The following is a 17,811-nucleotide window of genomic DNA, read 5'->3' as shown; positions in this document are numbered from 1 at the left end:
GCCTGTTTTATCGTTATTTTCATGGCTAGTGCTCGTCTGAGCTCCAATCTATGGTCTCCCCTTGCCAAACATTCACGAGAAACATTCGTCTAGCTGAAACCACTATCAATAATTCCCCCCACTCTTTATCTGTGCCTAAACCTAAACAGATTCCATGAATAAAGCTTCTTTCTTAGGACTGCACACCTGTGGAAGTCTTCCATTTTCTTTCTTTCCAGCTGATTATGAATTTAACAACTGAAGTTGTATCACATTTATCCAATTTTTATTTCTGATAAGACATAGTGCAAAGTTTCATGATTGAAGACTTCTTTGAAAGGTCGATTTGTTTTATTAGTTTCAAAACAGAGCAAAAGCTAATAAAATCTTAAAGACAAATTGAAAATCGAGAGACTACTGTGATATCATGGTTGGGAAGCCACAAGATGTATCCCTTTCTCCCCATAGTGTTCCTAAAGTTGGCAGTTCCTGGGTTCTGGTTGGTCACTTGACAACTACTTGCAAAAAGATTGTTGCTCTGATAAAGACTGTAGATGTCAAAGGGTCCAGGTCCAGCAAATTACCATTCTCCCCACATTGTCAAAGGTCAAGAAGGCAATTATCCGGTGTTAGTCATTGAGTTATACTGCTGAGGAGCAAAGGTCACTTTCAAGTACAAAAAATGAATAATTCAACAATTGTTCTTTTTATAAAAATTATTTTTTTCTTAGAAAATGTTACAATGTTGCATTTGTGTAGAAAAAAAAAAAAAACTAAATGCATTTTTCTACTTAAAATATTTTTAGATTGGTTCAAGTCTCAAGTTCTGGCCGATTTTAGTTTGGTGATTTCAACTCTAAATCCGGGATCTGTCTCTTAATGATGTAGATTCATTGGAAAAGCAGAAGGGAATCTTCAAAGCTGGTTATGCCTTATATTGAGAATCAGATGGGTACGACTGATTAATAGAATTTGATTATGAAATTATTACATCAAGATATTGGTAATATTTCCATTTTACAATCTGATTTTAGAATGGTCAATGGATTTTCTACCTCTTACTGTCATCTCGACTGGGGTGGGGGGAGATCTGCTTTTTATTTTAGTTATTGGTCCCTCGACAAAGGAAGGATTATAGACCTAGTAATTCATTCCAGTTCATCTGTTCGTTCATACTTTTCTCAACTATGCCTTGGATTTTTTTTAACATTTTGCACAAACATTAGTCATGGTGAAAGTAAATTTTTGCCAGAATGGATTTTCTGGGATAATTTCCTATTCACATCAGGTTTCACATCAACCATTTTCAATCTAACAATATTGTCACAGTAAAAAATACCTATTTATCGAACTATGATTAGGAAGGGAGGTTGTGATTAGCCCCCCCCCCCCCAACGGTTATGAGTCTATCCACATGCATATAAAAACTATCGGGGCTTCCACTTAAAACCAATATTTTGCTATAACAGAGTATAATATATAAAAATAAACAGTTTGGTTTGTTTTACAGCATCTCAACACCTTTTTTCAGTATTTATACTGAAACAATATTTTCAATGAGCAATTGAACAGAGATCAACTATTTTACTTCATTTTATACAGAATTTGTCTATAAGGTCAGTTTAAAGTGCAGTGTAATAATAATAATGGACAAAGCTTAATAATAAAAGTGGTTCCGATTTTGTCTGGGATTAAAAAATATTTTTAATAGGAGTGTCAAAATGGATGCTACCACTTAAGTGTAACTAGTTTTAATACTTGTAAGAATTTAAAAAAATAAAAACTTGACCACCTAATTCACCCATTTTGGGGGTTAATGTACCACTTGTAGTAAGGGAGGATATATATTTATCCATTTTCTGAATGGTAGCCTAAAAGCAATTGTAAGAGACAAAAAAAAAGAAAGTTTTAGAAAATGCTAATTTTAACACTAGAATTAAGCAGAAAAAAAGAAATAGGGTATTAAAAAAAAAAAAAAGCCTAAAGAATCCAGAATCTTTAAATAAAGTAAATTGCTGTAATCATCAAAAAGAATTTGACCCCTGGGTTATTAACTACAATTAAAAATTCCTCTACACCCCAGCAACCCTCTGCCTTTTCCCCCAGTAATAATAGACAGGATTAGTCACTATGCAATAGCCAGTCGGTTTCCATAGCAACCAACGTGTCCAACACATTCCAGAGAAGGTGTTTCTATTTGTTTGTTGCAGAGTTATTTTGAAATGCACATTACACCAGAAGAGGACATCAACATTTCGAAAGAAAATAGGAAGTTCGGTTGAACAAAATTGCAATCAAACAAATCAAATATGAAAACAGATTTTCTTTCTCTTTAAATAATAAAGACCAACAAAATAAATAATACACTGAGGCATTTCATGTTTGTATGTATGTTATCACCTTCCATAGATGTTAAAGTCTAATTGGTAAAGATGATGAGTGATGATTAATTGGATGTCACTAAGATAAAAAATTTTTTGAATTTAGCCATTTTGAAATTAATTGTTCCAAAATCAAATTATGTTGTCCCACAGAGTAAGAGTACAATTTTAAATAAATTTAAAAAAATCACATTTGTTTTACTGAAGAATATGTAACTAACAATTTCACAGTTAAAAAACAGAATATTAAAAAGTCTTGTAACTCTTGCTTCCCTTGTGTGTGGATATATGTGTGTGTGCATGTGTTACATATAGAAACAAAAGTTAGGGAATCTACACAAATCCTCATCCAATACACAGATCTTCCTGCTAGTATTCTTACAGGTTTTCTGGAATACTTCATTAAAAAATGCTAAAGGATATGGAAAACTAATACGCATGTGGTAATGGTGTGGAGAGGTATAGTAATAAGTGTCCATGGTTGGCATGTGCCTGCTGTAGAGAAGCACCGACAGTCAAACTTGAAACCTGTCTAATACAAAAATAATACAAGTATGCAAATTTAGGTGCTGTTGGGAGTCCAAGGTGGCAACATAAGAGATTTTTTTTTTTTTTTTTGACGTAGTCTCATTTACATCCAAGTTTGTTAATTCGGAGAAGGAAAAATTGGACTGCTGCTGCTGCTTTTAATTGAACATTTATGGGATAAAAAACAAAATCCGACTCAAGTGTGTGTTTTGTTCTCACCCAAAAGAACCAAAATAAGAATTTAAAAAAATCATTCGGTCACTAAAGATTATAGACAACCTTTCAAGCTATTTCAGCTGTTGTTATGGCGAAAACATGAATCAGTAGTGATATAGTTAAGTCATTTACTGGAGAGGGAGATGTGGCCGAACAAATTGAGATTTATAGGGAGACTTCAAAAAAGTGAATATGGCGAGCCTGCTCCCATTGTATCTGGAGAAAGATACATTGGTCCTCTACTACAGGATGAACGAGAGCAACTAATTGGATGTCAGGAAGATAGAGGCTCCTTTAAAGGCAGCATTCACAGCCTACAGGAAGTTGACAGTGGTTAGATGGGTTGATGAACAAGTGGACATGTACACACACAGATTGTTGGTTTGATTGGCTGGTTTTGACGGAGTTGGTGTGAAAAAGCTTGTCAAACAGGCTTTTCCATCTCCAACCAACTCTAGCAGACAGCAAAAATTGAGACCCTGACCATGAGGCACGTAATAGCAAGAGGTAGTGTACAGATATCAACTAGGGACCAAAGTCACCATAAATTTGCAGCCATGAGTGCACCCAACAGTAAATCTGCCATTCCTACCAGGAGCAGCCCCAGTACTGGTGTAAACTGCTACAGATGTGACTGCAAAGATACATAGCAAGAGATTGCCGAAGATGTGGAACCCATTACTATTAGCATTACAATCTCATAGGATTAGTGAATCTCTTGATAAAGGCCTCCTCTCTAAGGCAATTGCTCTTGACATATCAAAGGTCTTCGATAAGGTATGGCATAAGGGCCTACTTCACAAGATTTCCAGCTACGGTATAGCTGGAAATGTTTTCTCAATCATTAAATCATTTCTCTGATAGGCTCATAAGAGTAGTGGTTGACGGGCAGAAATCAGAGGCTCGAAGTATTAATGCTGGATTTCCTCAGGGGGTCTATCCTGGGCCCAACTCTCTTCCTGATCTACATCAATGATCTCCCAAAACACATACTTAAATCATTAATTGATATCTATGCTGATGACACCACAATCTATGGCAACACATCAAAGGCTGTAAATGACAGTTCTGATTCTCTCTCCTCTGATCTTGAGTATGTGGTACAGTGGGGGAAGAGATAGCTGGTTACTTTTAATGCATCTAAAACCAAGCTCCTATCTTTACATCATCAAAGCTCTGATCCCTATCTGGTATTAATTGAAATGGGTGGCTCTCGTCTAGGAGAAGCTCCATGTTTTGACAAGCTTCTGGGCTTTACTCCCGACCTGAAATGGAACACATACATCAAGCTGAAACCACTGTCCATAATTTTCCCCACTCTTTATTTGTGCCAAAACCAAAACGTAGATTCCATGAACAAAGCTTCTTTCTTAGAAGTGCATGCCTGTGGAACTCTGTTCCGTTTGCCAGTTTCCCACCTGACTACAACCTGGATGTCTTCAAGTCCAACAAACAAATTCCTGATGAACCGCCCCCTTAAGTAAAACACTTTATCAACTATCCAATACTAACGTTCTGTACACGCAATAAACCTTATACCCAAGTGGCTTCCGGGCCTTGATAAGTGGTGACTACCTTGTAAAAAAAAAAAAAAAAAAAAAAAAATATGCTGTACTTTTGTGGACACCGGCAATATTACATACATAATGTGCTTCAACAAGTCATATCTTTTTTAGTTGTTCGTCAATTTTTCAAAGAATTATATTGATGAAAAGAGAATAGAATAAGCATTCCAATGATGTTAATTTATTTTTGTTTTATGCATTCAATGTTTTTATATTCCAAGTTAAAAATGAAAAAAGAAAAAAAAACGGTAAAAAATGAAGACAGTAAAAAGGGAAACTTTTTTCAATGTTTACATTTCATACGTTACATTTGTATACATATGCGCGGAGTTAAATTTAATTGGATATGGCTGAAATTTTACAAGCTATATAAGCATAGAAGTCCATCTCTACTGGACTTTGATTTTTATTTTTATGACCACAGGAAACAGTTACCACAGAGCAAATATGACGAAGAATATTTCAAAATTGATAAGATAAATCGGCATATATCATCCATTTTCATATAGATAATAGTTTCAGAATTATTTTTGTGTATAATATGTAAATATTTGATAATTATTAATTGTGCGGAAATTTCTTTAAAATGTTATCTTTTATAGAAATTCAAATCCGTTTAAAGAGAAATAGCTTGCTATGCGCTAGCATCGCTATCAGCGTATTAACAAGTTAGTATTCTCTTAAAAATAGAAAACTATTTTTTCTGCTTTCAAAACAAAAGCAGAAAAAGTTTCATTTTTATTGAGTTTGTCCATTTAAAAAAAATTATCAAGTTTTTCAAATTGATTTTCAAGATGGCCACCAGCGATAACATAAGAAATGATATTGCTTAATATCCAGAAAACTGCTTATTTGCAGAAATTTTAAATGTGATAATCGTTTCCAGCATAGCCTAAAACATAAAAGTAATCATTTTAAATGTTAAGGTGAAAACAAGGTAAAAAATTACTGTTTTATTTCTTTGTTTACATAGTTCAATTTTCAGCAAAAGAACAGAATAGAAATGACAAAAATTACCATATATGAATATATAGTTGTTGCTTATCAGGATTCCTGGTATCCTGGTACTGTGAAAGTTACAAGGATTCATGTAGAGTACGATTTATGGTTGCATCTCAGAAAATAAGAGTATATTTTGGGACAGATAGAAGATTTACAAAATTGAAAATTGAACTGGTCCCAAAGTTCTGATCGTCTATGGGAATTTCCATCTTTTACAGAAATCCAAAATCTATATGAAAAATTTTCTTTGATTTATTTCTGAGATTAATTCATATCTACTCAATTTTTTTTATTTTTTTCTTTGAGGGTAGTAGTAAATACCGGCCATGAATGCTCTTTAGGCATTCAATGGCTACACCCAAGATTAAACTCCTTTGGCGAGGAGGCAGGAAAATGGCTGCTCTCAATAAAGCTACATTTAAATACCACTATAATACTTAGTTTTGTTCATGAATAGACACCTACTGTATGATACCATGCGCCAGTTAAAAAAAAATTGAAATTTAAAATTCATGGCTTAATGGTAAAGAAATACATCAAATTTGACTGCATAATCAGAAAGAGCACACAATTTTACATAAGAGTGCCAAGTTTCATAAGAATAGCTTGAAAAAGTAAATAAATGGTGGCAAAATTACCGAATTTCTTGAAATATTGAGGTCCATAATTTAGCCCACTTTTTCTAAAGAAAAATGTCCATGGAAAAGCCTAAATTTTGGCACTTATAATTCTCATAACTTTTGAACTAATGATGGTATTTGCATAATTCAAACGGTTTTAAGCATCTTTTACATAGCTCTTTTCATGCAAGTTGATAAAATAACATTTTTTAAAGAGTTATGAATAATAATGGCGGCCATATGATCCAACATTACTTTTTAAATTTTGAATTTCCAGTATTGTGGATGCAAAAGTTACGTCCCTTCACCATGAAACTACCTTCACCATGAAACTACCGAATGTTATAAAAACATCAGGTAGCTTTGAGATAAAGGGACCTAACTCTTGTACCTACAATTATCTATATATCTATAAAAGTGAAATTTGTGTGTGTGTGTGTGTGTGTGTGCGTACATTTCCTTACCAAATTACAGTCAATTTTCAGTCTACAGACTTAAGATTTGACATAAGGGGTATTAAAATTTGGGAAAATCTTTAATCGGTTTTCGGCCAGAAATTTGGCTGTCAAGAGGTCAAAGTTCAATGATTTGACCTTTGAAAACTCTACCAAAATTCTCCGCCAATTTTGGGTCTAAACACTTGAAATTTTAGATATTTCTTTGGACATGGATCAAACTTTAACTTGATTTGAGTCAAAAACAATAAATGTTAAGGGGTCAAAATTGGGGTCAAAGTTAAACAATTTGACCTCTTAGTTAATTTTTACTCTAAACATTTAAAATTTTACATAGAGTATATTCAGACATAGGGCAAGCTTTTTTTTTTTTTTTTTTTTTAAATCATTTTTTTTCTACGAAAATTTGGCTGCCAAGGGATCAAAGTTCAAAAGATTTGACATTTGCGGTCTCTAGCAAACTATTCAGAAAATTTTGCATCTAAACATTTGAAATTTTACATAAGGGTATTCAGACATGCAGCTAGCTTTTTAATCAGTTTTGGGGTGAAAATTTGGCTGCCAAAAGGTTGAAGTTGAAAGAGTTGACCTTTGCAGACCTTACCAAACTCCACCAATTTTGGGTCTAAACACTCGAAATTTTAGATGTAAGTTACCTGGACAGGAGTCAAACTTTAATAATTATATATATATATATATATATATATATATATATTCGGGTTTTTTTTATATTCAAAAGTAATGGACTAATGAATTCAACGAGGTTGTTAGATAGTGCTCAATAAAAAGAGCTGATAATACTTGTTTATTGTTATATAAACATGCTCACATCCCGCTGCTACAAATAGCCACTTGTTTCAATCAAACAACAGATATCATCAGGCAGCGACTTGACTATTCAAAAGTTCAATGAATAACCTTTATTCATTGAACTTTTGAATAGTCAAGTCGCTGCCTGATGATATCTGTTGTTTGATTGAAACAAGTGGCTATTTGTAGCAGCGGGATGTGAGCATGTTTATATAACAATAAACAAGTATTATATATATATATATATATATATATATACATACATGTACACACACAAAGTTATGAACAACACATGGGGCCAGAGTAAAGCTGGGCTGAACTGCTAGGATACAATTTTAGAATGTATTTTGATTTTATTTTCACTATTCAAAAAATAGTGTAATGGTATTTTTAATTATACTTAAAAAAATTTAATACCATTTATTTCGATTTTTTTTTTAATATTTCAACAAATTTTTACTGGACACAAAGAATGATTTTCAAGGCCCTTTCAAGACATTTTCCATATTTTCAAGGATTTTTCAAGGTAATAAAAATAAAACCTTTTCAACACAAGTCAAAATTTCAAGCTTGTGCGAACACTATGGTCGATAAAATGCCCTACATTCAAAGGACTTGCACCTCTCATTAGTGTCCTCTCATCAGAAGATTTTGACAGCATAAAATTTCCAGAGAGTGGGTTAGAGTTTTATATACAATGAAATTGACAAACGATTTTCATAAGGCAGAAGCGGAAGCACAAGCTCACAAGTAAGCCAACATTTCTGAAGCCCCACTTCTGAAAGGAGCACTCAACAAAAACAACTGCTGCTGTGATGCCACCAGTGTGATCGGGAGATAAGGATAGAAGGCAATGCTGTCAAGAGGCATAGTAATAAGTGCTCGTGATTGGCATGTGTCCACTGTAGAGAAACACTGGCACTCAAACTTGGAATTCTTTCCATATTAAAATAATGCAAGTCTGCACAGTGGTAGCATCTTTCATTTTTGGACTGTCGTGTTTGTGTGAGAGTTTGTCAGTTTGGAGAGGAAAAAAAGGACTGCTGCTGATTAGGTGAATAAGTGAACATTTTGTCATAGGAGAAAGACATTGAGCATGTGTTTTGTTTAAGACTTAGAATTTACATGGCTGAAATATAAATTAATTCCCTTAAAATAGTGTTTGGTAATGAAAAATTATAGACAATCTTTCAACTAGACTGTGTAAATTCCTAAAATAAAATGTGTGTGTGTTTTCTGGCAAGAGTAAAGCTATATTTCTGTTGATGTAAAATAAGTACCCATTTCTAAATTCTGAAGCAATTGTATGATTGTATTTGTTTTTTTCTGCCTGGTTTGACCAAAATCAAGAATACTTGTGCATGTGAAAAAAATTTAATAGCATTTATTTCGATTTTATTTTTTTTATATTTCAACAAATTAAAACATGTCCTCTTAATTTTTTTCCATTGAGTGAACCTATATTTTGTTGGTGATGTTGAATAGTCAGACTCTATTTTTTGTTTTTGTTTAATCAAGAAATTTCGGACCCAGCGAAAATTCCGGCTAAGATATATGGCAATAGTTTTATTTCCAAGTATTTATTTTGCGATTAAATACACAAGCAAATTTCAAATATGATCGAAAAGTTATTTTTTAAACATCGAAAAGCTTACCTTTGAAGAAAGTTCTGAAAAAGCAATCTCAATTTAATTTCTCAGGAGTGCCTCGGTAATAATATTTTTTGTTAAATCATATGTTAAAAATGCAAAACAGACATAAAATGTGTATGAGCTTTGAAAATGAAGTAAAAGAACTTCATAAATTTCTCAAATAAAATAGAAAAAGAAAAAAATGAAAAAATGGTTTATTTTTATGATTAATTTTGGCAAATTTTTAAATTATGGATTTTCCATATAAAATTAAAATTGGTTTTAACCATAAACCCCAGCACTTCAATATGCGTTACTTAATGTGAAAAATGAACCTTATTTGTGTACTTTCTGTATGTGTAGTGCCTCCACTCTGTACACTCACTGTATCTATTATAATAATGTAATATTCCTGTCTGTTTATTCACAATTTGATTAATATATATAAAAGGTATACCGTTTCAGATTAATTTTCATACTGAAAACAGAATTTTATATACTTATTTCAGCATGGTTTCTACATATATTCTTCATTCAAAGGAAATCTAGTCAAGGAGGAAGTCATTTACATATTTGAAATATTGAAATTAAAGTTTTAAACTGCTGAAACCCATTTCATGCACAAAAAAACAAAAACAAATGAAGCATGCATGGTTCCGCGTGAGTGCATAGTGAACGAGTTAAAGTGCAGTCAAGTACAAAGTAAACATTGCCTTTGGTAACATTTTTTGTATAAGTTTTTTTACCTCTTTCCATTTTGTTGGCTCTTGTTAAAAATGCTTGAAAAGTCTTAGTTGACATCTATGCTTATGACACGACCATCTATGGCAACACGTCAAAGGCTGTAAATGACAAATTTCTCTCTGATTCCCTCTCCTCTGATCTTGAGTGCGTCGTTCAGTGGGGGGGGGGGGAAGAGATGGCTGGTTACTTTTAATGCATCTAAAACCAAGCTCCTAACTTTACATCATCAACACTGTTCCTCATCTAGCATCAATTGAAATGGATGGCTCTCGTCTTGGGGAGGCTTCATGTTTTGACAAGCTCCTGGGTTTGACCTTTACTCCTGATCTGAAATGGAACGCGTATATCAAGTGTTGCCCGGGCCGCTGGGAAAATGGTGGGATCCTTCTACCACTCCAGAAGATATCTCACTACTGGTGCAATTCTCTATCTCTATAAAATCCAAGTACGTCCAAAGATGGTGTACTGCTGCCACATCTGGGCTGGAGCTTCAAAAAAAAGCCTATCCTGCCTTGACAAAGTACAAAATAGACTTCATGGCTTAGTGGGAGATGCTCTCTTCTCTGCAACCTCTCTCCCACAGAAGAGACGTTGCGAGCCTGTCTTTGTTTATCGTTATTTCCATGGCAAGTGCTCGTCCGAGCTCCAATCTCTGGTCCCCCCTCGCCAATCCTTCATGATAAACACCTGTCTAGCTAAAACCACTCTCAGTAATTTCCCCCATGCTTTATCTGTGCCTAAATCAAAACGTAGATTCCATGAACATAGCTTTTTTTCTGAGAAGTGCACACCTGTGGAATTCTCTTCCGTTTGCCCGTTTCCAACCTGGCTACAACTTGGACGTCTTCAAGTCCAACAAACAAATTCCTGATTAATCGCCCCCTTAAGACACTTTACAAATCTCCAATACCAATTTTTTCTACATTATCATCCCATTGATTATTGTACACAAAATAACCCTTATCCCCGAGTGGCTTCCGGGCCTTGATAAGTGGTGATCCCTATGTAAAAAAAAAAAAATAAATAAATAAAAAACCATCTTTATAAGAAGTCTAGAAAGATTTTATTTCTTTTTATGTGACTAGCATTTCAGCCTGGTGTTGCCCAAGTGTTTGGAGGTGTGTGTTGAACAAAAAAAAAAAAAAAAAAAGAAAGAAAAAAAAAGTGGTACTAGGAAGGCAGGCTGGAAGGAGGAAAAGAACGGGGGAAAAAAACCTGACGTCTTTGCTGTTACGATCACCACCAAACCCAATTTTGAGGCCTTAACATTTGTTTTGTGCTCAAATCAAGTTAAAGTTTTTGACCCATGTCCAAGTAATCTACATCTAAAATCTCAAGTGTTTAGATCCAAAATTGGCGGAGGAGTTTGGTAGAATCTGCAAAGGTTAACTTTTTCAGCCTTGACCTCTTGGCAGCGAAACATTCGCCCAAAAACTGATTAAAAAGCTTGCTGCATGTCTTAATACCCTTTCTATATAATTTCAAATGTTTAGGCCCAAAAAATGGCTTAATAGTTTGCTAGAGACCGCAAATGTAAAATCTTTTGAACTTTGACCCTTTGGTAGCCAACTTTTCGGCCAAAAACCGATTAAAAAGCTTGCCCTATGTCTGAATACACTTACAATTTCAAATATGTGGATCAAAAATTGGCTGAGTAATTTCGTAGAGACAGCAGAGGTCAATTTTTTTTTTTTTTTTTTTTTTTTTTTTTTTTTTTACTTTGACCCCAATCATGATACCTTTACATTTATTCTTTTGGGTTAAAATCAAAAAGTTAGATCCATGTCCAAGTAACCCATATCTAAAATGTCAAGTGTTTATACCCAAAATTGGAAAGGAATTTGGTAGAGTTCTCACAGGTCAAATAAATCGAACTTTGACCTCTTAACAACCAATTTTCTGGCTGAAAACTGATTAAAAAGATATTCCCTAATCTCAATACCCCATACGTCAAATTTAGAGACTGTAAACCGAAAATTAGCAGGGTTATTTGGTACAAAGACACACACACAGACATTTTCACTTTTATAGGTATACTAGCATTTCAGCCCGGCGTTGTCCGGGTGTTTGGAGGTTTATGTGGAGCAAAAAAAAAAAAAAGTGGTAGTAAGAAGCCAGGCTCGAACCCGTACCACAAAAGAGGAAAAGAATGGGGAAAAAAACCTGACGTCTTTGCTATTATGACCACCGCCAAACCGGAAGTGACGTAGGTTTTAATTAAGGCTAGACAATCGAAAGGAGAGGATGACTAATCCAAAGAAAAGTAATTCCCGAATTTAGAATTCCATTGGTACTCCCTCCCTACAATCGTGGAGTGCTTAAATCAATAGTAATATCAAATTAATTTTAAGTTTGTATTAAATTGATATTGCATAGTTGTATTTATATTTAAGTAAACACAACCAAACTGGAAAGAAGGCGTGAATATTTTTTGATGAAGTCTCTTTAAAAATCTACCAAAAATCAAGTAATTAATACAAAATGTTTACCGATTATTAAGTGAAGAATGAACTTTATAAATGATGAATTTTTTTTTTTTTCATAATCAATATATTTTTTTGTTTACAAGCCCCTCCCCTCTTTATTTGTGGGTACAAATATGCTTAAAACAATCAGCCCAAACTGAACAAAATATATTGTATTGTGGGGATGGTGAGAATTGTAGATAAAACAATGCGCACATATCAGATTTTAAGGTTGAAAATCTAAATATAATTTTTCAATTTTTGTGTTTTGAAGTGTGAAATTCGTTGAATATGTTAATTATTAGCTTTCAGATTAGAATATATATTTTCATTATTTTCACAAAAAGCACAACACCAATATACCATTAAATAGGAAATGCTTTGAAGAATCGATACCAAAAAATAAATAAATAAAATTGAGGCCGACGTACACGACCCACTAGCGAAATACGCATTTGCTCCGATGTTGAACGTTGTTCAATTGAGGGAGAAAAATTATTTCCTTGTAAAAATAATGAATTCTCCCTCAATCGAACAATGTTTAACATCGGAGCAGATGCGTATTTCGCTAGTGGGGTAGCACTCGTGTGCGTGCGTCGGCCAATAAATATTATCAAAGGCAAGATAAGTTATTTTTCTACCTAACTGGATAATTTGTTAGTGTTTTTATTTAATGTAACATGTTTATTCAGCTCAAAATTAGTATTTACCGATGTATTGGAAAATTTAAAATAGCGCCGGAGCTGCCGGACTGTTAAACACGGCAAGTTTGGGAAAATTAGTAAAAATAAAAAACTATACAGAATACCGTTAGAAAATCGCTCAATATATGTTACCGTAACATAGGCGGACATATATTCGGTGTGTTTTTAACAGTATTCTGTGTATATATATTTTTTTAAACTCATTTTCCCAAACATACCGTGTTCAGAGAGTCCGGCAGTCCGGCAGTCCGGCACCATTTTAACTTTTCCAATACATCGGTAAACACTGTTTTTCGAGCTGAAACACTAAAAAATCCAGTTGGGTAGAACAGTAACCGATCTTGCTTTTGATAACATTTGTTATATTTCTTTTTCGACAACTTTTTCGAATCTATGTGTATAGTAATACAAACCCATAATTTCTGTTGGCAATTTGTCGTTACTTGATTGATTTGATTCACCTATGGTAGACCAAGCGTGAAAATGCACGGCGCCTAACATTCCCAAAATGGTCACCCATTTAGTACCGGCCACCCTAATCGTTTCTTAGCTTCGGAGATTAAGCAACACTTATCGAAGAAAAGAATTAAACTTTTCACTTAATCGCCAAATAAAACGTTAAAAATACATGGAAATTTATATGGCTGAATGAAGTTTAATCCCATCAAATCCAGTCTCCTTGCAGCCATTTAGAACCTTGATAATCGCTTAATAGAAAATCAAACTAAATATTGATAGAAACACATACAATAACTTATCAACCGTGCACAAATCTTGTGTTACTATCAGTATTTAGTTTTTTTTTTTTTTTTTTTTTTTTTAGCGATTATCGAGGGCCCAAATGGCAATAACAAACTCAAACTTGACGCTACTTTCGTTTCAAAGTAAATAAATGCTTTAAAATAAGTTAAAACAAACGACTTGTTCAGATATGTAACTTATCTTGCTTTTGGTAACATTTGTATATATTTTTTTCAGTTTTTGTTTTGTTGGCGATCTTAAGAAAATACGCAATAATTAATAAAATGCCCTTCAGTATGACGTAAAATAAAATAACGTGACATTTAACGTCAGTAAGAAAAAAAAAAGGCAGTCACTGAATTACAGCGTGTGAGTGGGTTACGAAAAAAAAAAAATCTGTGTCGCCATCAGGGTTTTTTTTTTTTTTATTATTGTGTTAAATATTACATGAGGAATTATTTAAAATCTATTGAAAAATGCACTCTAAATATGTAAACATTAGTTAAAGAATTACAAATTATCCAAATGAGACGACCATACTTGTTATTCTTTACGTAATGTTAATGTTTACATGTTTGTGTATTTCTCAATACAAAATGTGTATTTCTCAGTTTTTCTTAATTAGAAATAATCAAAATGCAGAGGTGTATCAACTAAACACTACTCTTTCAAAAGGGGGTTTTAACGGGTATTCGGGTCGGTTTTGAACGAATCACATTTAAAATTGTTACCGACAAGTAGCTATCACATGATATTAAGACCTTTATTATCCAATGTTTTGCCTAATTGTTTTAAGGTTTCAGATTGCCATTTTAATTTTGTTTTTTTCGCTTGTGCATGTAACATGCATGTTCGCTTCGGTTTGTACCGGTCAGCAGCAGTGGAAACAAAAATGGCGACCACTGAAAACCATAAAGAACACATTGGATAATAAAAGTCTTAATATAAAACTACTTGTCGGCGACAATTTTAAATGTGATATCCGTTTTAAAACAGACCCGAATATTCCTAAAATTCAACTTTTGAAAGGTGATGGTTATTTGGTAAACATCGACATTTTGACCTTTGAAATAATTCGCCGTGTAATAATAATAATAATAATAATAATAATAATAATAAAATGTGTAGTTTAGCGGTTTTATTTCAGCCTTTGGGTCTAATGATGTGACAGATTTGCCGTTTAGTTGTACAAATATTCTCAAACCAGGTAATCACTAAAAGGGACTCTTTAAAGGTCGACACTGGTATCTTAGCAGAAGCTTTTTTTTTTTTTTTTTTTTTTAAACATGTTTCACAAACTTTAAAATTGAAAATGTAATCATGTGATTAAATTTAATTAAAATTAACCACTTTGTTTAACAAATTAAAAAAATAATGCAAGATGAAGTTTTAAAATGATTAAATATATTTTATTTTATAATTTAAAATTAAAAACATTGACCAATAAAAATGAAATTTTGGGTACTTATGTATTTTTGGTGCCGTGCTGAAATAACATTATTTTTACAAACATTCTCAGTGAGGAAGTGAGGGTGTTTTGTAACTATTCTGTACTTCCACCTTAGAATTAAAAAAAAAAAAAAAAAAGGTATTGTGAAACTTGAATTTAAACTGGAAAGAAAAAAAAAATAAATAAATAAATAAAGAAAAAAATAGCGCGCTACCATCTGCCATCGTATGCATCCGAGAATAATATCTACTGTAAAATTAAACAAAAATTTGGTGCTTATGCATTTTCGATACCACGCTATTTTTAAATATTTTTTCAGGTTAAATTAAGTTTCACGATATTTTTTTAATCGTAAGATGGAAGAGCTCCCCATGTTAAGAATGGCTTTCAAAATATTTTAGCACAGTACCAAAAAAAATACATAAGTACTCAAAATTTTATTTTTATTGTTCAATGTTTTTAATGTTAAATTATAAAATAAAATATATTTAATCATTTTAAAACTTCATCTCGCATTATTTGTTAAACAACGTGGTTAATTTAAATTAATTTTTTATAAGATGATGATCGATCACATTTTCAATAATTATGTGATTATATTTTACCCATTAAAGTTTGTGAAACATGTAAAAAAAAAAAAAAAAAAAGCTTCTGCTAAGATACCGGTGTCGACCTTAAAGGGTCTCTTTTAGGGATTCTCTGCTTTGAGGATATTTGTACAACGGCAAATCTGCACTGGCACGGATTGTTCAACCTGCAACGGGTGTTTATTCCGAAAGCCGTTCTTAACATGGGAGGTTGACGGTGTTAATTCCGAAAGGCATTTTCTTATTTTCAACCTCTCCCTAACTTATAATTTTCTGTCTGTTAAATAATTTACTTTGCTAAACTATACATTTACCAAAAAATAAATAAATACAAAAATAATAAATATTAGGAAAAAAATAAAACTTTGGTAATTTTTTTTTTTTTTTTACCTATTTTTCCAATTAGTTGTTGATGAAGCCGCGTGCCTTTCAGATCGTGTTCGGAACTGAGTCGGACATTCCTTGGCCGTTAGACTAGCCATTTCGGCATCTGTCGGAATTGCAAACGTTTCCGGATCTGCGGGCAAATTAACATCCTGAAAATGTTGAATTGTTTGTTCGTAGATGGGATATTCTAGAGGTTTCCAAGTTAATGGCTTCGTCGAAGACGACGATGATGAGGAAGAAGCTGCCCGATTATTCCCACATTCTTCCCCATCATTTCCAACAACATGAAAATTTGCATCTTTTTCTGAATGTTGGACCGGAGAAGTTGTCGAGGGTAATTCTAAAGATCTTTTCGAGGAGTCGGTTCCATTTTCTATATCATCTGACATATTGTTGTGTTTATTTATTTATTTATTTTTTTTTATCCAAACAGGTCAGTTTGGAGACACTTTTTTTTGGTTTCCTGACAAATTAAACAGAAACAGCACTTTACTTTTTTTGTTGGTTTTATACCAAGAAATAATTTTAAAAAACAAAAACAAAAAAAAAAACGTCACTGTTATGAATGTTGCAAAAACAAAAATACGCCGCGGTGTTTGATAAAATTGACAACTTATGTCGGTCAGTTCGACAAGTGCCGCATTAAAACAGATTTTCTTTTTAAGACATTTTTTTGCTGCATCCAACTATTTCTATGCTGTTAAATTATTTAATTAAACGGAATTCTTTCCTCCCTTCAAAGTTTTTGTATCCATTCAACAAGTTAGTGTGTAAACACCCTCTCCTCCCACTCTTTCGAACTCTTTACTCACACTACTACTTTAGTTGAACGCGTGCTCAAAACGGTTGAGTCTATTTTTAACCCTGGGGACAACCTGCTTATCCCGGATAAGCCTTATCCGGTGCTTATTCAGAATTACATCTATGGCAGCAATTAAAAGTAAAGAAATCACAGAAAAGTCTGTATGATGTACGTATTCTTTACAGAACGAACATGTCATATTCCAAAAATTACGTAATTTGATTTTTTTCTTTTCAAGAAAATCAAATTTTACGACTAAGCGAGTTGTTGTCGGCAAGAATGAAATCCGATTAAATAAATAAGGGAGCGCGGGCCGCGGGACAACTCAAATCGAAGTGTTGAGGTAAAAAATTAGCCTTATGTTCATTAGAGTTCAGTAGTAAAATCGCTGAAAATTGTAAATTTTGATTTTCTTAAATATTACGATATACGTTACAACAGAACACCGCGACCACTTTAATTTATTTATTTATTTTTTTTTTTAGAGGTCGATGTCGCTGACAACGAATCTGATAATCAAACCCGTCGCAAATTTACCGTTTGCATGGTATTAACCTCTGAATCCAGGGACTATTTCCCGCCATTCTACAGCTTCCGTTTACACTACGCGCGAGTACGCGGTAACATAAACGACGGCTGTTGAATGTGCCTTCACGTAGCAAACTGCCTTTCACATGGCGTACGAATCTTTTGAAGAACATTAAAAATTATATGTAAAAGAAGAAAAGCAAAGCACTCCAAGTG

The 17,811-nt window shown here is 33.2% G+C and overlaps 1 protein-coding gene across 1 annotated transcript in view; it reads right to left on the bottom strand.

Moving 5' to 3' along the window:
• Nucleotides 1-17,075, bottom strand: part of LOC145279631 (uncharacterized) — a 61,119-nt gene extending 44,044 nt beyond the window's left edge. Inside the window, exon 1 of the mRNA XM_080130848.1 lies at nucleotides 16,269-17,075. Coding sequence (XP_079986974.1) covers nucleotides 16,269-16,654 — 386 coding nt within the window. The 5' untranslated portion in view covers nucleotides 16,655-17,075. The remainder of the gene's footprint in view (nucleotides 1-16,268) is intronic.
• Nucleotides 17,076-17,811: the final 736 nt, after the last annotated feature.

This window comes from Euprymna scolopes, chromosome 7, assembly GCF_053919585.1.
Source record: "Euprymna scolopes isolate OS-2025 chromosome 7, ASM5391958v1, whole genome shotgun sequence".
NCBI lineage: Eukaryota > Metazoa > Mollusca > Cephalopoda > Sepiida > Sepiolidae > Euprymna > Euprymna scolopes.
This window is presented reverse-complemented; position numbering and strand designations above follow the sequence as displayed.